Here is a 22,654-nt window from a genome sequence, read left to right on the forward strand (position 1 = left end):
CTGGAATCAGTGCATCCCTGAAGATCCACGCCTTTTTACAAGTTAGTACCGCATGCTTTAACTCTGTAAAGCATAAATCCCAGGAAATAACACTGGTTAAGAATACCTACTTAAGGGGCAAAAATAAATAGTTTTCGGTTTGTGCAACCTGCTGGCTTTTTAAAAAGATGAATGTCTTTGGAATGAAAAGAAAACATAAATCTTTGCAACTGTAAATGAACAAATGAGGGAACATACTTCCTGGAAAACAAATCTCACTAAATGTTTACTAAAAACTCTTGGTCCAGAGGGCCAGAAAAGGCTGCTTTTTAAGAAATTTCAAATTGATTCACTATAAAACACATTCATAAAAAATTTTATACAATTTCCTTAAAAGCCAGATCCTTCCCCTAGCATATTATATTTTATTTGTACATATTCTCAAGAAATTGAGGTACTTAGATATTCACACAGCAGAGGTAACCATGAAAATCTACTGCTAATTAAAAATAAGTGTACTTCTTAGCATTATAATAGCCTTACATAATTAAAACAAACTCTTTCACTGTAATTCCTACATTGTATACATTTTTTAAAGGCAGTATGAAACAAACTATGGCACTTTGGTGGTGTTATTCCAAGGTCTTTTCCATATGGTACCAAACCTTCTAACAGTTCACGTGCTTTGAGCTGAAAACAGGCTGGATATCAAGCCCGGCACTCTGTGGCCAAGTGTTTACCATCCCCGCGCCTGCCCCTTGGATGAATTAGTTACCAGATGACCAACTGGGGTCAAGGGTTTCACACAGTGGCCACAGAACACAGCAAAAATGTATGTTTGTGCACACACACACACACACTTGCTTTTGGTCTCATCAGCTGAGTGATCTCACAGAACTCAACGATTAAATCTCGAAGACGGCAGATGTCCACGTTCCAGTTTGACCACTCATTTTAAAAATGAGGCCAACCTTGTCTAGAAGTGAAACATGATTTCAAATTCATCTAGAATGAGAAACTAGTGGGGATAACTAGACAGAATGCTCCCAGGTTAGAGAGATAGGAGTCTTATCAGAAACTCGTTTTGGCACTGGCATCTGTGCATCCCTGCAATCCAAAGAATGTTCAATAAACCTTTCTGAAAGGACTGCTTTTCTCAGGAAGGCTACATCACCATGGGCGCAGCGGGGAGGGGGGTTCTGGGACTTTATTAAATACACTGTCAATGAAAACAGCTCAGCCATACAATTTTGCTTAGATTGTCCTACTTCATATTCCAATAAACCACAATATCCTTTAAAATTCTATTCCAAAAAATACCATCTTCAATTACTGTTGTTTAAACATTATCTAAAGCTATATATTATTCAATATAGTAGCCAATGCCCACATGTGGCTAATTGTAATGAACATTAAAAATCTAGTTGCTCCTCCAGCCCCAGAATCAGCCCTTAAGGCATTCGGATCTGGCTGAAGAGCCCATGAGAGTATTTTAGACATGGAAAGCCAAAACACTCTGGGAAAAAACAAAAACAAAAAAAACAAAACAAAACAAAAAAAAACTAAATGAAAGATTTCTGTGAGATCCCAGTGGAAAGAATGGTCCATCAAAGGAGGAGGTACCTTTCTCTGAAGGGAGGAGAGAACCACCACTTTGACTATGACCTTGTCTAAATAAAATCAGAATTGGCAAACTCAAAAGGCTTCCATAGCCTTGGCAACCCATGACAAGAGCCTAGGGTGATTACTGACGCCATAAACAAGAGTGTCAATTGTTAAGTCAACGACAGGAGTCACTGTGTGCTTACTCCCCATGTAGGATCTCTGTCCTTAATGTGTTGTAAATTGTGAATTAATGCTATAACTAGTACTCAAACAGTACTTTACACTTTGTGTTTCTGTGTGGGTGCAAACTGTTGAAATCTTTACTTAATATATACTAAACTGAATTGAAAATCAATCTTGATATGAATGGAATGGGAGAGGGAGCGGGAGCGGGAGATGGGAGGGCTGCGGGTGGGAGGGAAGTCATGGGCTGGGGGGGAAGCCACTGTAATCCAAAAGCTGTACTTTGGAAATTTATATTTTTTAAATAAAAGTTAAAAAAAAAAATCTAGTTGCTCAATCATACTCGTCACACTTCAGCCGCATGTGACCAGAGGCCACCATACTGGACAGTGCAAACAGCATTACCGGCATCATAAAAAGCGCAACTGGGCAGCACTGACCCAAGGACAGCTGTGCTACAAACTCATCAGATTTGTAAAACTATTTTTAAAAGCGTTGATAAGAAGAGTATCCGTACATTTCTGAGCTAAAGTGTTATAGGTGTGAAAGAATGGCAGACTTTCCGGTCCTTACTGAGGCTGACTTAAGTTTCCCCAGGCAAAACATGAAGTCAGGCATTTTCACAACGCTACTGTGAATAAAGCGAAGAGGTATGATGATGCCTGAGAAAATTTTGCCATCACATGATGAAAGTCAATCATTTCCTCCTCCTCCTAACATACAAGTCTTGAAGTATCAAAGCACCTACCTGCTATTTACAGTTCCTCAATGAGGATGGGGCCAAAGACTCTTTACACACTGCTGCATTTTACTTTGGTGTCTTAAGACAGAAAAAGCTTTCCTTATACCAGGCACAGTACAGAGAAAAAATAAAACTGTCTTAGGAACAAACTGTACTGAACACGGATGGAAAACTGACTTCTGCTTTTAATACATGCATGTGTACTGGGATCTGATTTAATCAACTACGAGTGCTTTTAGGAAAAACCAGTTCGTGTTACTTCCAAATTGACTTTCTCAGAACACAAAGTAACAGTAACAATGGCCTATCACTTCTTCAGAGTGACGCTTGAACAGGAGGCAGGAAGCACAATAGATTGCTTGTTGTTCTTCTTAGTAGGGCAAAGCAAAACAATCCAGTCACAAAATGCACACAGCTGTATCTTAAAGAAAAATGCAAACACAACTTAACCATACTTTATTTGACTGCATCTTATTTAGACAGCTTGCACATTTCAAATCCCATTAAATCTCTCTCTCCAAAAAGATACGGGACAAATTAGGCAGCAATATCCAGTCATCAAACAGCAGTCCAATATTTTGAGATACACGTGATATTTTATACTCAACTCATACCTGACGTCAATATAACTTATGGTGATGTTTTTACAAACCTGGAGGCCCTGCGACATCATAGCACTCATTTCAGTGGTGTCATGGTGCACTGGAAGCGACTCTGACGCACTACTCATACGATTTAATCTGTGATCCTGGGAAAGTGATGAACCTCATGATTTTTAGACACCACAATAAATACACACACCCAGTCTTATCTATGTCAGCCAATATCATAACACGGGGCAAGGTAAGTTAAAATGTGACAAACCTCTTTACATAGATTTGTCGAACAAGTGTGGAAGGTAATTTGGGTAAGAAACAAATTATTACAACCAATTTTTATCAGTAACTTTTTCTTTTTTACTGGCTTCAAATTCAAAAACTACTGTCTGGTTTCTGATCTGTGAACTTCTCTAAAGTAGTTTCATCCCAATGTAAGGGAAATTATAATCAGCCCACACATCAAAAATGGTAGTATACCCGTTAGCTTCTTCAATACTAGCATATACAGCTTCATGGTAGCATGTATTAAAATGTTCAGCAGTACCAACTGCCAAACCAGTGTCAGTGGATAGTACAGTCAGTCTTAAAAAGAGACAGCACCCCATTAAAAGAAAGTTGCACCAATTTTGCTCAGTTCTTGCCAAGTGAACCCCCTCTATCAAAGTATATTTGAATTGTATTTAAGCTTGTATAATACAAATGAATGCTTAATATCAAAAAATAATGTTTGATGCTGCCTCAACTTGGAGACTTTTCATTCTGGTGCTGAGTTATCATGCTAAAGCTGAAAATTTTAGTCTACTTAGCAATTTTTACATACCCAATTTTAGAGATGTAAGGTATACACTGAAACTCAATATAAACCAGTGGAACTATATGGTAATCATTTGACTTTTTAGTCAGTTAAAGTCATGTTAACAAATGCCCAATCAGTTCAGTTATTTCAGAAATTCTTGGGGGAAAAGGTCAGGAGTTGACAACCTGACAAAAGACCAAAATGATTGAACTGATAATCTGGCATGTATCTGCTTGACAACCGTCCCCATTAGTCAGTCAAGCCAATGTATGTTCGTTAACAATCATTACCTATGAACCAGCAAGCCAAATACAGAGGGGTGGAATAAAATTTGAAGACTAAGTATATTGTTTTAGTTTCCTTCATTTCAAAAATAACCACAGAAGCATCACTATGATTGGTATTCTAAACACTAGAGACCAACTGAAGTTTGACCAGAAGCAAACTCAAAATGGTTAGCTGAAAAGCTGAGCACTGGGTGGTCGCCATATTTTTCATAATCAATATCCTGCCCATTAAACGTTCAAGAACAACATAAAATGGAAAAAAAAAGTTTTCTTTAAAATAAGGAACTACAAATGATCCCACCAGCAGGAAGTTTTTATTTTCAAATATAAATTGTGTATCTTTATTTGTAAAATTATTTGACCATGTTCACCTTTTCAAAACACTATACTGAGCAAAGAGCAGCTTTCCTTAAAAAAAAAAAAAAAAAAAAAAAAAAAGCAACAAACTTTCCTGAAAAGGGGCTTTATATCAACTGTTAATGGAGGTAGGGTTTAAAAAAAAAATACAGTAATTATAGCCATAAAATAAAATTCAAACCAAGTCCTAAAGCAGAAGTAAAGCATATTCAAATGCAAACAATAACATAAATTCCTACAAGACATTTTCACAAAGAATCTTTTTTCTTATGGGTACCTAGGTTTTCCAGTTAAATAAGTTATCCATCACAGGTTTACTGACCCAACTGAAGACAACTGATTTTAAAACTTGTTACACTGCACTGATTAGCCAACACATGTAACTAATAACATGGTGGCTGCTAAGAAAACCCACAGAACTCATTCCAAAAAAAGATTTGCATTTTCTCCTTTTGTTTTTCTGGAGCAATAAAGCAAAGCTCCTTGAAGAATCTGCTCATGTAAGTGAAAGGAAAATAAAAGCAGCTTAAAGTTAATACAATGCATCCTGAAATTTATTCCCAAGAACAAGAACCAAAGTGAAGCATTTTAAGAAATGGAAGCAATGTGAATCCAAATCAAGTGGGAAAAAAAAAAAAAAGTCCAGCTACTTTATAAAAGCTGTTCTTCACAGCTTAGCAATAATTTTGATTAAATAAGATCAAACCAATTTACATTAATTTTCTATTGTTCTCCAAAAATTCCCTCACTCTCAACAAAAAGAAAAAAAAGTGCATCCAAAACCCAGTAATTCCCATCTCCATCAACTTTTGTCATCCCCTTGGAGCCATTCCTCAAAGGTTTTCCAACTAGATTCAACTTCTTACTGTAATGAAAGAAGGGACTTCTAAAGTAAACCACTCTGTCACTCACCTGGAAAAAGTATCCAAATTATAAAAATCTGAAATAATTTATTATCAAATTTAGAATTTAAATAAAAACAAAAGTTTGCTTGTAAAGGCCTGAAAGAAAAGAAAAGGACAGCATGCATTCAAAAGCTAAGATGAAGACAAACATGTTTATCTACACAGGCACTGGCAGACGCAACTTAATTGTTAACTTTACTCATAAGACATACCCCATTCTACATTTTCTCATTCACTAATCAATGAGGTACCAATATTCAAGACTGGGAAATTTAATATTGAAAAATAATAATAAAACCTAAAATTGAAGCTGTTCTCTCACCCCCTTCAGAAAACTATGGTAGGTTTTGTGTGAAATGTTAATATACTTAGAGACTTTTACAATCTATAATGGCTTTTTTAAGAACAAAAACCATGTTCCACTTACTGGTTCTGTAATAAAATGATCACTATGCAAGTAACATTGTCAGCAGACTTTGCAAATGAACAAACAAATCTTGGCTATCAACTGGCACATCTTCTCGGTACCAAAAGAACTCCTGAAGTTTAAAACAATCTCTTTTAATTCAGAACAAATGCGCCATGCCAAAGTGCAACAAATATTGTGCGACACTCAACGAGACACTGACAGAGAAGAGCTGCATGGAAATTACGAAATCCACCTGCAAAGCAATTCTGTACAAATTGCATTGCATGCAAAGGTCGACTCTGCATGGTTAGAAGTTGCTCCTTGATGTCAGTTTCTCAACGCAGCCACAGTTTAAGTCGCAGTGCATCAACTCCATTTAAATAGTATCTGAACAGCCTCTTATCTCGAACAAAACCAAGATTTTCATAAAGTTTCAAAGCAGACTTATTTGTTATTTCTGTTTCCAAAACAACCTTCAAAGAAATGAAAGAAAGTTGTTGTAATATCATAATTTGAAAAACCACTTGCAAAGTAAACAAATCAGATCAGATTTTAAAACATCTATTAATTTGTTTAAAAATTGATGTGAAAACAATATATATCAATTATAACAATACATATTAATTAACAGAAAGAACCAAGCAAAGTAGGCATCAAAATCATAACAATAATTATTGTTGAGTCAAGGGAGGTAGGATCAACAGCACTTATTTTCTGTTCTGATTTCTATGATTTTTAAATTTTTAGCAATGAGAGTGTATGCTTTATTCTAAAACAAAGATGAATTATTAATCTGAGGAGACAGGTGACAAAAAAGAAATAATCAACGAAGGTTTTCAAAAGTACACCAGTACTTGAAATTATCCAGATTGATCTTCAATACCCATATTTTCATTAATGTCATCATTTATCCTGACAACTATCATATTTGTCGAGACTCTAGACCAGAGTGTGCACACTACAGACTTTAAGTTCTGTGTACCTGCTGTGATTTTTTAAGTAAAGTTTCCAAAGCCACACTCATTTGTTTTCATAATGCCTGTGGCTATTTTCTCGATAGGAGGGCAGAGCTGCCTATGCTTCACAAGCCTCAAGTACTTTACTACGTGACCTTTTGCAGAGAAAGTCTGCCGAACCCAGACTGGGGCACTCAAACACTAAGGTAGATCATAATTATCCTATTAAAATACAATGCTGAGCCTCACCACCAGTTTCTCAGGAGGTTTGTGATGGGATATAAGAATCTGCATTTTTAACCAACTGCAAGGTGATGGTTCTGCTGTTGGTTGAGGAACTATGTTTTTGAAAACTACTGGTCCAGGCATTATGAATATCAACACTTAACAAAAGCGAACATTGCATTAACTTCCAGTTGGGTCTTTTTGGTTACTACTGAACTAGTAACTCTGACATGGAAGACTTGATACTTCTGAATACTTAAAAAAAAAAAAAAAAAGATTTATTTACATGGAAATCAGAGTTACACAGAGAGAGGAGAGGCAGAGGTGGGGTGGGGGGTGGGGGTCTTCTATCCACTGGTTCACTCCCCAGCTGGCCACAAAGACTGGAGCTGGGCTGATCTGAAGCCAGGAGCCAGGAGCTTCCCCACGGTCTCCCACGTGAGTGCAGAGGCCCAAGGACTTGGGCCATTTTCTACTGCTTTCCCAGGCCACAGCAGAGAGCCGGATCAGAAGTGGAGCAGCCAGGACTGAAACCAGCGCCCATATAGGATGCCGGCACTGCAGGCGTGGCTTTACCTGCTATGCCACAGCACCAGCCCCTTAATTTATTTCTACCAAAATTGGTCTCTACCTCATCTTCCCAACTTTTATACACATAGCTATATTCATAGGTATCTTTTCTATTGATTCTCAACCTACATTCTTGAGAATCAACACAGTGTACCAGAGCTACTGCTTAGGGCCATAGCCTTCAAGTGTTGAGTTGTGGGGGGAATGGAAAGGTACAATTATACAAAGTGCAAATGAAGCATGAGTCTCTTAAAAAAATGACAAGAATTCAAACTATAGATATCAGTAACATAGAAAAGACAGTACCCTCACAGCTGATCTACACAAAACTGAACTTATGATCTTTCTCCACAATCAATCCCTTATCTCAGTAAACAGGATCTCAAATCCTTGGTATGAATGCCTCAAGTCTGCAACATTAACAGTCATCTCTGAATCACCATGGCCTCCACCATCTACATACATGCAAGCAAGCATAAAGTACTGTCAATTCTCCCTCTTCAACCTCTCAATCTGGTTGTCTTCCCTATCCTAGTCCAAGCTGCCCCCTAACTCAAGAGGTCTCGCATTCTCCACTAGCAGTTACAGTGATGCTCTTCTTCCCGACTAAAAACACTGAATTGTTTTTTGTCTTCACCTAAAAATAATCTACAGGGATCTAAAAGGCAACAGATACGGCCTGTGCATCTCCAGCTTTGCTTTAAGGCTTTCTCCTCTTGCTTTTCACAGTCAGTACTAAACTTTAAGTTTCTGGAACCCACAATGATCTTTCCCATCTTAATACTTCTAGGTAAGCTATTTTCTGTTAGCTGAATGCTCTTCCCATCCCCCTCACTTTTGGTCTTAGCTTGTCACTTCCAGATTGGGTGACACCCACACTGCTTTATCCCCACACAGCACTCTGCAGTGCTCCATGGAACACTCTTATCCAGTGCTCCACATCATCTCTCCCAGAGCCCAACAAAGCAGGGACCAGTGTGGACCTCCTGCACAGTGGCTTCCTGACCCACAGAAGACTTAATTAGTGCTTTTCATCATGTTGCATAAATACATATTAAACAAAAGCACTGCCATGCTTTTGAATGACCCTAGCACTTAAAGAGAAAGCGATATCTGAAGGCAACTATGAATGCGTTTAATTCTTAAGAATAAATCACGTGCTAAACCGGAATCTTTTAAAATCAACTAATAGTTCATGATCAAGTGACTAATAGTTCAGGATCAAATGAAAATATTTCTACAAAGACCTCAAATTGGTTTAAGAATTAAGTCTACAGTTTCTCTCTGTTCTTAACAAAAGCACAACTCAGTTTCTAGTAATGTATGCATTCCTTTAGAGCCCAGGCACTCCAGTCTGATCAATACAAGTTTTTAGTTTTGAACAGTTCGCTCAGTTAAATCCCTGAATTTCTGTAACTAGATCAACATCCAATTACAGCTAAAATGTTAAATCAAGGTAATTCAATAAGAGAAACACGACAGGGGCTGGTGCAGTGGTATAGCAGATTTAGCCTCTGCCTATAGCGTTGATATCCCATATGGGTGCTGGTTCGAGTCTCGGCTGTTCCACTTCCTGCTAATGGCCTGAAAAAGCAGCAGAAGATGGTCCAAGTCCTTGGGCCCCTGCACCCATGTGGGAGACCTGGAAGAAGCTCCTGGCTCCTGGCTTCGGATCAGCGCAGCTCCAGCTGTCGTAGCCAGTTGGGGAGTGAACCAGAGGATGGAAGACTCCTCTCTGTCTCTCCCTCTCTGTCTGTAACTCTGCCTCTAAAATATAAATAAATCTAAAGGGGAGGGGGGCCAAAACACTACAAACCTACAACAGGAAACATGGAATTGATTTCACAAAAATAAAATGAAATGACAGGAGCCAGCATTGTGATGTAGTGGGTAAAGCCACTGCCTGCACTGTCCACTTCAGATCCAGCTTTCTCTAATAGCCTTGGAAAAACAGAAGATGGCCCAAGTGCTTGACCCTTGCTACTCACATGGGTTATTTTCATAATAGCCCAATGAAATTGATATGGTTATCTCCACTTTACAGATGACTGAAACTCAAGGTCACCAGTAGAGCAAGGACAGAGCACAGTACAAATAAGAACCAGAGCTGAACAGTATCCACTCTTTCCATAAAGCAAATGTGGCATATAACCTACTTGAGAGGATGTAAATCCACCTGGATTTAATATCTGGCAATCTAAAATATTCAAAACATACATGAAGCCAACTATAGCTACACAAATACACACTTGAGTTATGATTAAGAGTTGAATTCAGATTTGATGGCACTATCACTAATTAATAAAATAAGGACCAATTACATAGAAAAAAATACACAAAGGGTAATCTAGTTAAAATGTAACTACTTAGCATACTTATTAGCATACTCATTTTTCTAAACAAAGAAATTATGTGTTACTTGACACAATAGATAACACCAGGGACAAGCGTTGTAGCAAGTGAGTTAAGCCACCGCTTGGGATACGCATACGCCTTATCAGAGTACCTAGATTCAAGTCCTCCTGCCTAGGCTTCCAATCCAGCTTCCTGCTAATGAGCACCCTAGAAGATGATGGTCCAAGTACTTAGGTTCCTGCCACCCATGTGGGAGACCTAGATGGAGTTGCTGGCTCCGTGCTTCAGCTTGGCCTAGTCATGGCTATTGTGGGCATTTGAGGAGTGAACCAATGGGTAGAAGATTTCTCCCTCTCTGTCTCTCCCTCCATTCTGTCACTCTGCCTTTCACATAAATAAGTAAAAACTTTAAAATATACACATTAATAAGGGGGAGAAAAGACTAACCTTTAACCAGAAAAAAGTACTTTGTAATACTTATAACATATTAACGTAAAAACTGGGTTTATACTAGAAATGTATTATAAAACTACTCTTCTAATACATGGTATTACATAACAAGACAAAAGATAATGAGGTTTTCTTAGTCCTAAAGAAATCTGCCAAAATTGAATTCTGCTTAAAGACAAATAGTTATATGTTCCACTGCTTCCCTTAGCAATGAACCATTATCAGGATAAAGCAAACCAATACAGGTTAAATAGCACTTTTTCAATAATTCAGGCTGGAAGTTCCTGGAAGGCAGGAAGCTTGGTCAAAATTAAAGTAAAATCACACTTTTATTGCTCTACAATTGGCCTCTGCATTCTTGAAGAAGTATGATTTCAAAATTTCCCTCAGAACAATGAATTATATACAAAGGCTATCTTCACATTTAATTGTTTTTAAACAAAAAGGTATTCTTGGCCGGCGCCGCGGCTCAATAAGCTAATCCTCCGCCTTGCGGCGCCGGCACACCGGGTTCTAGTCCCAGTCGGGGCACCGATCCTGTCCCGGTTGCCCCTCTTCCAGGCCAGCTCTCTGCTGTGGCCAGGGAGTGCAGTGGAGGATGGCCCAAGTGCTTGGGCCCTGCACCCCATGGGAGACCAGGAGAAGCACCTGGTTCCTGCCATCGGAACAGTGAGGTGCGCCGGCCACAGCGCACCTACCACGGCGGCCATTGGAGGGTGAACCAACGACAAAGGAAGACCTTTCTCTCTGTCTCTCTCTCTCTCACTGTCCACTCTGCCTGTCAAAAATTAAAAAAAACAAAAAGGTATTCTAACAATGTGGTTAAACCTTGCAAAGCCTCTTTTTTTTTAATTTTATACACAGTACACAAAAGCTAAGACAATTGCTGTTCTTAGAAAGCTTACAGAAAGTTTAGAAAGATAAGCTAACAACTAATTATACAAGTCAAATTTCAAAAGTGCTTTTAAAAAAAGAGGCACAAAATACATTCTGGAAGCACAGAACTAACCAGATATTTATGAATCAGGTACTCCATCAAAAACGCCACACCTGGGGCCAGTGCCGTGGTGCAGTAGGCGGATTAATCTCCGCCTGTGGTGCTGGCATCCCCTATGGGCACCGGTTCGAGTCCCAGCTGCTCCTCTTTCAATCCAGCTCTCTGCTGTGGCCTGGGAAAGAGTAGAAGATGGCCCAAGTCCTTGGGCCCCTGCACCCACATGGGAGACCAGGAAGAGGCACCTGGCTCCTGGCTTCAGAATGACGCAGTTCTGGCCGTTGCGGCCATTTGGGGAGTGAACCAATGGACGGAAGACCTTTTTCTCTCTCTGTCTCTCCCTCTCACTGTTTGTAACTCTACTTCTTAAATAAATAAATAAAATCTTAAAAGAAAATCCATACAAGTGCTACTAATATAGCAAGAAAAGGCATAATAAACATGAAAAGCCATCTCTGAACCCACAGGGACTGAGGCTTAGGCAAAGACTAAGTGAACTTAAGTGCATTAACTATTACAAAAGAGGAAATTAAGAAAAACAAAAGGTGCAACTGATTCTGTCCAGGAGAATCAAAGAAAACTTAAGACAGTTAATGGTCTGTGAATTGGGTTTTAAAGACTGAGAAATATTTTGATAAGCAGAGGAGGACCAAGAAGCTACCACACCTACCAGATGTATCAATGAAAATAAAGTAGTTTCACTGAAGCGGAGGCAGAAACCAACCCAAATAGGATGAAATGATAATAAAAGCAAATGGAGGCCACACACACTCTTTCATCAAAGATCAGAAAGGAAAAAGGGAAACAAGGGCTGATTTAAAATTAAATGAAGGGGCCAACGTCATGGCACAGTGATGTACAGCTGCTGCCTACAATGCCATCATCCCATATGGGCTCCAGTTCAGTGTCCTGGCTGCTCCACTTCCAATCTATCTCCCTGCTAATGGCCTGGGAAAAGCAGCAGATGGCCCAGCTGCCTGGGCCCCTGCCACCTACATGGGAAATCTGGAAGAAGCTCCTGGTTCCTGGCTATGGAACCAATACCACTAACTGCTTTAAGTTTTCTTTGATTCGTCTGGACAGAATCAATTGCACCTTTTATGTTATCCTTACCTTCCTTTTTTGTAATAGGTAACGCACTCAATGCCCAGCCCCAACCATGTCAGCTAACTGGGAGTGAAGATGGAAGATCTTTCTCTCTGTAATTTTCAAATAAGCAAGAAAATCTTAAAAAAAAAAAAAAAAAAAAAAAAAAAAAAAAGAAATGAAAGGGAACATGAAAGCCTCACTAAGAGTAAACAAGAGCTCTATCTTTTCACACATCAAAGTCTTTATCTGATCGATATGGGACATGGATAAGCAATTTTTTAAAACTAAGAAAAAGTGCTCTAATCTATAAGCAAGAGTATTCAAACTGCAAAAATCATCCATTTAAAATCATACAACAGGAAAACTTCATGGACCTATCCTCATTTTAGTCCAAGTAATTTTAAAAGTAAGAAAAACAAAACACCAGCATTAGTTTTAGGCCCACAATGAAGAGAGTATTTCCATCCTAAAATACATCACTAAATTAGGATTTAACCTTGAGACTGAAACAAAATAAGAAACATCTCTGTATCACACCTCATAGCTTTTGTATCACACCTCTGAGCTTTCAAAGAAAAGCCACTACCATTTCAACATTTGACCAGTTAAAGTAAAACACACAGGGAGAGTAGGACAGCGACCAGGATAACTCAAAAATAGCTTAACCACAGGAACATTATAGCCCCTGCTCACAGCATCCCAGTTCCCAAGAAATCACTCTCCATTCTTCAGCAGAAGATCAAAACAAGGCCTGTCATTCCAAAGATTTCTCCACACCATTAAGGAACTTTTGGGGCAGGTCAAGCCTTCACCTGCAACACCGGCATCCCCATATAGATGCAGGTTTGTATCCCGGCTGCTCCTCTTCCAATCCAGCTCTCTGCTAATGGTCTAGGAAGCAGCAAGCAACTTTTGAGAAGCCTGACTTCTCTTCTTGATGAGCTAAGCCAGTATGCTATGGTGCAAACAAAGACTTACACTCATGGACATACCCCGCCCAATTCTCTCCTGCATATTTTAGTTAACAGCCAAGTAAATGACCCAGCTTACTGCACTTTTTACTTTTGGATATTAAAAGCTGTGAAGCTGTGAGATCCTTTCTCACCACATATTACCTATTTGGTGTAAAATTTCTTTAATCAATCAGGATGCCATCAGTGTGCTACCCACTATGTCTACAGGCCTTCTCATACAACCACCATTTACTGTGATCTGTAATACAGATCATATGAACAAGGAATATGAGAACACTCTTCAGTAATCTTCGTATTCTAACATAAAAACATGTTCATAAGATACCTTCACATTTAAGTAGCAATTATTACAGAATATTTCATTTGCATGAAACACACTGCATAAAGGTACGCTTAGAAAATGGGAATGTGTATATCGTGACTACAGGAGCTGTAGGCAGAAAGGAGGATAACAAGTTAAAGACAAGGCAGGAGTTGTGGTGCTGTGGATTAAGCTGATGCTTGGGATGCCGCTATCCCATTCTGGGGTGTTAGTTAAAGCCCTGACTACTCTGCTTCCAATCCAGCTCAGTGCTAATGCTCCTGGGAAGCAGTAGATGATGGCTCACCTGTCTGAGTTCCTACCACCCGTGTGAGAGACCCTGATGAAGTTCCTGGTACCTAGCTCTGGATGTTGTGACCATCTGGTAAGTGAACCAGCACATGGAAGATGATCTCTCTCTCTCACTCTGCCTTTCAAATAAACAAATCTTTATATAAAAAAAGCCAAAAAGCACAATGGTGAAGAAATTTTTTTAATCAAAAATACATGTTTAATGACTGTATAAACACTTTATTAAAAAAAAAAAAACTACTTTTCAAACTCACCAAATTACTTGTTGGAAAAAAAAAAAAAAAAGCCCTAATTTCATGTATTTTGAGAACCCCTTAAGGCATATCTGCTTTCTGACAACAAAGACAATTGTTATTTGTACTGCTCATAAAATTACAAAGAATTACAAAGTACAACTTTGCTCCTCCTTAGTCACTACTGTGATTATAAAGATATCTATACTCATTCCCTTCTGCACTGCACAATGGTAAATGCTAATGTTCCCAACATTACCACTATTTATTGAGCACCTAGTAAATATACAGTGCTGCAAGATACAAATAAATTATGCCTGCCATCAGACACGATAAGCTGAAGATGCTCTCATGTTAATATACGGGTAGCTCTACATTTAAAGCTATTATCTGCTCCCTTCCCCACCTATCACTATTGCTGATTTTTTCAAATATGAAATGTCTTCCATACGGGCTGGCAAATTTCTCATGGTTTTACAAAAAAAGTGTTAGAGCATTAAGGACAACATGTAAGCAAACTACAGTTGAGTCTGTAAGAGAGCTACTTTTCTTAAATGACTTAAATAATAACAAAGCCTCTAACTACCATTTTCTTAAAATTTGTATTAAGTCAAAATCCATGTGTTTGTAAATGGAATATAATTTTCCCCACAAGCTTCATTTGTCTAAATAGTCTGCAATGAAGTCTGAATTATTATAGAACATTTACAAAAATAGTCAATACTGCCCAGCATCTAAGGTAACAAACATTTAGAAAGACTTACCTCATCACAGTCTCCTTCAACCATGGCATAAATAGCTTTCTTAACCAAGTTAGTACCTAGAATACAGATGTGAGTATTAATGACACAAAAATGTAGTTTCTTAAAGACACCTAAATTTATATTCATAACAAGCACTGAAAATGTCAAATGCTGGTTTCTATCTTGATCACCTCTACAACGATTATCTCAAATTAAGGCGCAAATATTCAAATATAAACTTAGAAGCCAAGAGAACTTACATACACCACTGACAGGACAAACAAGATTCTGAGGAGGAGGGCTCTATGCATGTTTTTAAACCATCCAGGGATGATTCTGACCATTAGGAACCATGAGTGTAAGATGAAATCAAGAGGGGGAGGGCCTTAAAAAATGAATTCAACATGCTAGGAAAAGTGGAGTCAGGAAAAAAAGAGAGTCTAGGAATTGTTAAGAAATATTAGATTCTACTCTTGGTCGTTTCTGAATTCTAACATGTTGTTTAATGGCTACCACTAAGTAACGGTAATTTCTCCATAATTTTGGCTTGGCTGAGGTCTACTTAACCCATGTACAGGGAGCTGCTTAAGGGCTGGGCTCAAGTACCCTCATAATACTACTAAAAATTGCAGTATTTAGTATGATGCAAAACATTGAATATGATTAAAAGAAAATTGATCACCTAACTGTTAAAAAGATCTTGGAAATAAACATTAAGAAAACAATTCACTTCAAGCATTTCTTAAAAACATTTTGAAATATAAAATCTTCTTACCTTTCTTCCTTTACCTTCATGCTCATTTCCACATATTTACATTTAAGACTTTTGTTTCAAAACACAGAAACGAAAACATTATGCTTTCTTTTAGCGAAATATTGTTTTTCTTACCAATGCCATTCCTCCTGTATTTGGAATCCACAGCTAACATGGCTATATAACCTCTGCGGAACATCTTTTTGTGCATATCCAACTTGCAAACGATGGCACCTACACACTCTTCCCCTACCATGGCCTTAAAAATAAACAAACAGTTATGAAGAATATATTGCCATCAGGTACTGCAGAATCACCCAGTGAAAACAGCAACCAACCATGTGTCAGCATTTTTGAGGAAGAAAGAGATAATGCAAAGTCAGGCAAAACAGCAATCACAGAAGTTTCAGAAATCTAAATCCCAGAATCCTTCAAATGTTCTGGCTTTACAATCTCTCAGTACCCTAGAACATTAATTTCTTAGGATTATTAAAGCCTATGGGAACAAAGGCAAGATTTCCACAAGGAAGTATTCAAGTACTTTTTAAGATTACGCATGAGATACTCATAATTACAATTATTTGCAGTAAAGACCTACCTGAAGTAGTGGGAAGGGGGTATATACAAAATTGTTTTAAGAAAAACATTTATTCAGTAGGATGTGACAAAATATTGTAAAACTTGTCCATCAGCAATCAGCAGAGTATTGTATGTTTAAACAATTATAATAAAGCTTTAATGGGAGACGGATGTAAGACATAATAGTAATACCTGAATGGTAGTTAGATTCTGAGCAGAAGCATAAACAAATACTAATAAGAAAAAGAATTATCAGGTATTGCTCAAATTATACTCAAGAGGTCACTGAAGTGCCACAAAGACTAAATTTACGATGGTCTCATTTTTAAGATCTCTTTGCCAGAGTGGGTATCTGTCATAAAGCTCTTAGAATTTTTATAGCTCAAAATCAGAGCTTTACAGCACATACTTAAAATCATGATATACAGAGCCTTCTATTTTAATAAAAACATAAAGCCTTCCAGAGCACTGAAAGGCTACAAGATAAATAATGCTAATCATCCATTTCACTGATTTCCAGTGTCATCATTGAAACTGTTTTTCTAAAACTCCATCACTTGGTCCAAGTGCTTGGGCCCTGCACCCGCGTGGGAGACCAGCAGGAAGCACCTGGCTCCTGGCTTCGGATGTGCGCCGGCCGTAGCGGACATTTGCGGGGTGAACCAACGGAAGGAAGACCTTTCTCTCTGTCTCTCTCTCTCTCTCTCTCTCACTGTCTAACTCTGCCTGTCAAAAAAAAAAAAAAAAAAGAAAGCTAAAACTCCATCACTGATAAAAAGTTCTACAATACTGTACTACTGTAAATATAAACAGGGCAGTATATCCAACTGTTTAATAATGTGTCAGCAAGCAGTACTTGCTTTCTGTAAATTAACTTTTCAAAAGAAATTATCTCATGGCCAGTGCTATGGTGTAATGAGCTAGGCCTCTGCCTGCAGCACTGGCATCCCAAACGGGCACCGGTTTGAGTCCCGGCTGCTCCACTTATGAGCCAGCTCTCTGCTATGGTCTGGAAAAGCAGTACAGGATGGCCCAAGTGCTTGGACCCCTGCACGTGTGGGAGACCCCAAGGAAGTTCCTGGTTCCTGGCTCCTGGCTTCAAATTGGCTCAGCTCCAGCCATTGCGGCTGTTTGAGGGGTGAACCAGCCAATGGAAGACTTCTCTCTCTCTGCTTCTGCCTCTCTGTAACTCTGCTTTTCAAATAAATCTTTTTTTAAAAAATTATTTCAACAATAAAAACCAGGAATGAACTAAAAAAATTAGAAGCCAACTTTAACTTAATATCTGAATTTTAACTATAAATTGAGTAAAATGTTCCTTTAAAAAAAAACTGTGGAGAAATCTTTTAGGCAAGATAATTCAAATCTTTTAGGCAAGATAATTTCACACAAATCTAAACTAGGTCACATTTGAAGAGATATTAAATTTTTATAACCCACGCTAATTCATTTGTTTTAACATACATTCCAAAACTATTTTGGGCCAATAAGTCTCTGAAACTGTTATTTCTTGTTTTTCATTCTCAATAAATCAATCTTTTTAAAAATTCTTTTGAAAACTTATCATTTATTTCTACCTAAGGTCCGAAATATATACAAAACTTGACTAACAAACTCAGTCTTTCCTGATCTGAAAATTCAGATATGTGCATGGGTGTGTATACACACATACATATATGGCACACACATGTAAACTCATCACAAGCCAAATGGTACACTTAAAAGAATCAGAAAAATGTTGGCCTCACTGCAGATGCTGGGTTTGTGTGAAATGAAAATCTTAATCTAGGATTCTAAACTATAGGATAGTTATACCTCCAAGTTAGAAAAGTCATCCAAAAAAGACTAAAGCCATGAAATACAACTGGGCAGAAATTTCAAACTGAAAACCATTTCAAACAAATCTTTATCCTTTGACCCTGGAAGAAATAACAACTAGTTTTAGGCTAGATTTATTTTTTCCTAATTAAGAATCTATAGGAGCAAAAACTCAAGATGCACACATCATCTAAAAATAACAGCTCCAATGAATGATACACTGTTATTAATATCACCTCTAGCAGTGAGGAAGGTCAATACCGTATTTTTCCCTGATAAACTGCAGATGAATAAACATTTGCAAGAACCAGAAAACTGCCTGTCAATTTTTTCCAAATAAAAGCTTCTGCAAGCCCGGGAAAAGCAGCGGTGGACAGCCCAAGTGCTTGGGCCCCTGATACCTATGTAGGAGACATGGAAGAAGCTCCTAGCTCCTGGCTTTGGCCTGGCCCAGCCCTGGCACTTGCAGCCATCTGGGGAGTGACCCAGCAGATGCAAGACCTCTCCTTTTTCTCTGTAAATCTGACTTTCAAATAAATAAATAAATCTTAAAAAAAAAAAAATTTAAAAAAGCTTCTGTACATACATTTGAAACTCATTCTATATAAATATTTTTTCCCAAGGGTGAGAACTGAAAAATCTCTAGCAAAATTAAGACTTAACTCTACAAGACCAAAGGCTTGTCAGCCTACAAAACCATGAAAAATAAAAATTGTGTGAAATAGATTCCCAAATATAGAACACTGAAAATAGAAAACTGGAGGAAGCTGGGAAGTTAAATTTAGAACAAATGAACGGAAGTACTGTATTACATTGCTGATAGTAAAGTTTAAGAACTTCAAAAACGCACTAACACCTGAAAATGCTGCGACTCCAAAGGAGGTAAAGACAAATTGGTTAAGTACAGGGTAGATGGCACCTCACACTTCCACCATCCTCTGTGTTCACTTCTGTTGCAATAATTAGAATTACAGGAGTTGTCATTTTTGTCAATCAAGTATTGGCAATTTCATAAAGTTCAATCTCATACATTCCATTTGACCCATTACATGTTACACATGGAAACCAGAAACATTTTAGAGGTTTCCAATCTCGTGAAATAGATGTTTCTAAGGGAAACTACCCTTTGGTGAAGATAATTTGGTAACACACAATGATCTGTACTACACAGGTTAATGGTATGCCATTTTTCAGGTCAGGAGACCGGGGTTTGAGCTTTGCCTGGGAATTTAACCATTTTGAGTCACTCTGATCCTTAACTGTTTTATACAAGAAAAAAAACACCACAAAGTTGGGCTAGACTAGAATCCCTTTCAGTTCTAAAATGATATGAAATAAACATTCACAATTGAAAAACTTAGTTCTCACATGAAATTTAAATTAAAAATATGCCAACATGAAGGCCTCAGTTTTAAATGGCCTGTTTTTAACTAATGTTTTATTGTGCAATAAAATACCTCCAGATTCATTCTTGTACTAGTAAATCTTACAGAGGTCAACCACTTGTGCATATCTCAACTTCTAGACATTCAGGATTTAATTTTCAACTCTGGCTATAAAGTGCTAAGGTACAAATCAGTTGATGAATCTGGAGGATCCTATATACAATCAAGGCTAAAGTTTACTAACAATAAGCTTATCAAAGTCTAAAACAGCAGACAAGCTGAGAAAGGTCCACATACTATGAGGACTCAAAAACTGACTAAATGTCATATATATGTGTGTGTGTATATACATATAGGCAACTACTTCCTGGAATTGATGGAAAAACATCTATTTCAATTTAAAATGTGATTCAATTATACACTTTCGCTGGATTGCTGCACAATTAAATCAATCTACAATTTTTAGCGATTACAATGGCACTTATAATAGTGCTATAAATCACTCTTCTATGTTCACTGACAGACACGTCTTAGAACTTCTATTTTGATACAATGTTTAGAACCCTAACAATTTTCTAGACTATAAAATAATACCTAGTTTAAACAAAGGTATTACACTGAAGTTTGTGTAAAATTAACACAGAAAATAGCAGAACTACCACTACCTTCAATACCCACATTATATTTTCAAATTACCACGAAGCTATAGAAATCAGAAAGATTTTCAAGTACTGTCACAACACACTGCCAGGATTCAGTAAGTGACACTAAGTCCACGTTCAAACAAACAAAAAACTCAGTGGTGACTTTTCCCTTCACGTATCATAAAATACTCCTTAAAAGCACGTCCCTTTTAGTCAAGCTCATGGGAAACAATGTGTTTGTGAGTACATGGCAAAAAGCATACACCTGCAGCCAATATTTAAGGTTCATACAGACTGAGACTGGGTCAACAGCTCTGTGAGAAAATTACTCGCACTGCATTATTCAGCTTGTCTAACATCAAGTCTTTTTCATTTTCATGTAAGTAAGAAGAATTTCATCACACAGACCCAACACAAGCCAGGGTTAACCAGTGTTTAGGCCCATCTACGGCCAGTTTCTTAAAAAAAAAAACAAACCTCAGATTAGTAACAGTTTCACACTCAAGCTTCCTGCATCTCACAAAAGGGCATTTTCGCTCCAGTTTCAGGAGTCTTTCGGGAACCAGGAGTGTTAACAGCACCTCTGCGATGGGGCACGGGGAAGCAGGCTGGCGTGGAGGTAGGGGAACAGGCACAGGCCTGGAGGACCTGCGGCCGCACAGCATCCTGGGCACACACGCAGTCCTGCCGAGGGCTGCGCCCGACCAGGGCCACGACCCAATGCAACGCCTGTGGTGAGCGAGGGCAGCTAAAGACAGTTCACCACGACCACACGCTGTAAGCTCAGGTCCACGGGACACGAGACCCCCCGCCCCCACCCCGCCCCGCCCCCGGTGAGCACCACGCAGCCCACAGGTGCGGCGCACCTACATCGGTCCCCGGCCAGCCCGGGTGGCGAGGTCTTCCCTTCGAAGCGGCTCCGTGCACTCGCTAGGAAGCGTGGACACGCACTGCACATCCCGACACGCAGGGGCGAGCGTCCACGGGGCCCGCACACTCCCTGCCCCGCGCCGCCTGCACCTGGCTGTGGGAGCACCCGCTTTTCCTTCCGTGCACTTACCAAGAAGCACAGCTGCGGCCAGTTGTGGATAAAATATCTATAGGTATAAATGGAGTAGGGTTCGGACAGATCTTTGGTGATCAGTCTCATGATATCGGGCATTTGCAGCTCGGATTCGTATCGGACGTATCGTATCGTCCGATCCTCCCCGGGCTCAGCCTCCCTGCCCGAGGGGCTTCTTAAGCTGCAGCCTGCGGTCAGGGACGAAGACAGCAGCCGCACCTGCTCGTCTTCCTCCTCCGGCTCGGGCTCCGGCTCGGGCTCCGGCTCGGCGCCCTCGGCCAGTCCGTTGCGGGCCGCCGCCTCGGCCCGGCTGGGGAGCGCAGTTCTCGCATTCCTGGAGAGCGAGCGAGGGGGCCTCTCGCCCGAGGGCACCCCGGCTCCTTTTGTTGCAGTCGCTTTGGAGCCCGTGCCGCCGGCGGCCGCCTCGGCTGCACCCAGGACCTTGCTCTTGAGCGAGGCGGCCGCCCGGAGGTGTCGCAGTTCGGGGCTGATCAATCCGTTGAGCTGCTGCTGCTGCTGCTGCTGCTCCGGCGGCGGCTGAGGGCAGCGGAGGCACGGACGCCCCTTGGCCGCCGCCGCCGCCGCCTCGCCGCCCGCCGGGCTCCCGCCGCCGCCGCCGCCGCCGCCGCCTTCGGGCTCCTCGTCGTCTTCCTCGTCCTCGCTGCAGCAGGCGAGCGCGGCCCCCGCCGGGAAGGGGCAGCGGGGCTCGGCCGCCGCCGGGGCCGGAGGTGCTGGAGGTGGGAGGAGGCTGCTAGGCCCAGGCGGTACCTCCGCCATCCTAGAAGCGACACAGACCGAGAGCGGAGGCCATGAGACGCTGTCGCCCAGCGCCGGGCGGAGGGGACGGCAGGTGGGGGCGCGGCACGAGTGTGTGTGTGTGTGTGGGGAGGGGGGGAACAAAGGCAGAAACCGTCCCTCACGGCGCTGCCGCCCCCGATTCCGCGCCGCTCCCCCCCCAACCCACCCACCCACCCCGGGCCCCTCCACGCCGCCCCGCAGCCCAGTCGCCGCTGTCCGCCAGGGCCCGGGCGCCAGGCGCTGTCGCCGCGGCCCCTCCTCGAGGCTCACCCCGCACCGGTCCCCGCCGCTGCCGCCGCCACTCAGCCACCGCCGCCGCCGCCTCCCTCGCCGCCGCCGCCGCCAAGGCTCTCACTCAGCAGCCGCCGCCGTAAAGCGCCTCGGCTGTTACCCCGGGTAAAGTTTCCTGGGCCTGGCTTTACGACACTTCCCTGCCTGCCGGCTGCCGGGCCGAGGGAAAGGGGCGGGCGGGAGGTGACCTGCGGAGGGGCGGGGACGGAGGTGTCCCCGTGCGGGCTCGGAGGGCGGCGGCGGGCCGCCGGCTGGGGT

The 22,654-nt window shown here is 40.7% G+C and overlaps 1 protein-coding gene across 1 annotated transcript; it reads right to left on the reverse strand.

Moving 5' to 3' along the window:
• Positions 1–2,933: 2,933 nt before the first annotated feature.
• Positions 2,934–22,454, reverse strand: NAA30 (N-alpha-acetyltransferase 30, NatC catalytic subunit). The gene is made up of 5 exons (XM_062205056.1): positions 22,376–22,454; positions 21,305–22,085; positions 15,954–16,077; positions 15,086–15,141; positions 2,934–6,335 (listed from the first exon to the last, which is right to left on the reverse strand). The coding sequence occupies exons 2-5, from the start codon at positions 22,082–22,084 to the stop codon at positions 6,198–6,200; spliced, it is 1,098 nt and encodes a 365-aa protein (XP_062061040.1). The 5' UTR covers position 22,085; positions 22,376–22,454; the 3' UTR covers positions 2,934–6,197.
• Positions 22,455–22,654: the final 200 nt, after the last annotated feature.

This window comes from Lepus europaeus, chromosome 11, assembly GCF_033115175.1.
Source record: "Lepus europaeus isolate LE1 chromosome 11, mLepTim1.pri, whole genome shotgun sequence".
Classification (NCBI taxonomy): domain Eukaryota; kingdom Metazoa; phylum Chordata; class Mammalia; order Lagomorpha; family Leporidae; genus Lepus; species Lepus europaeus.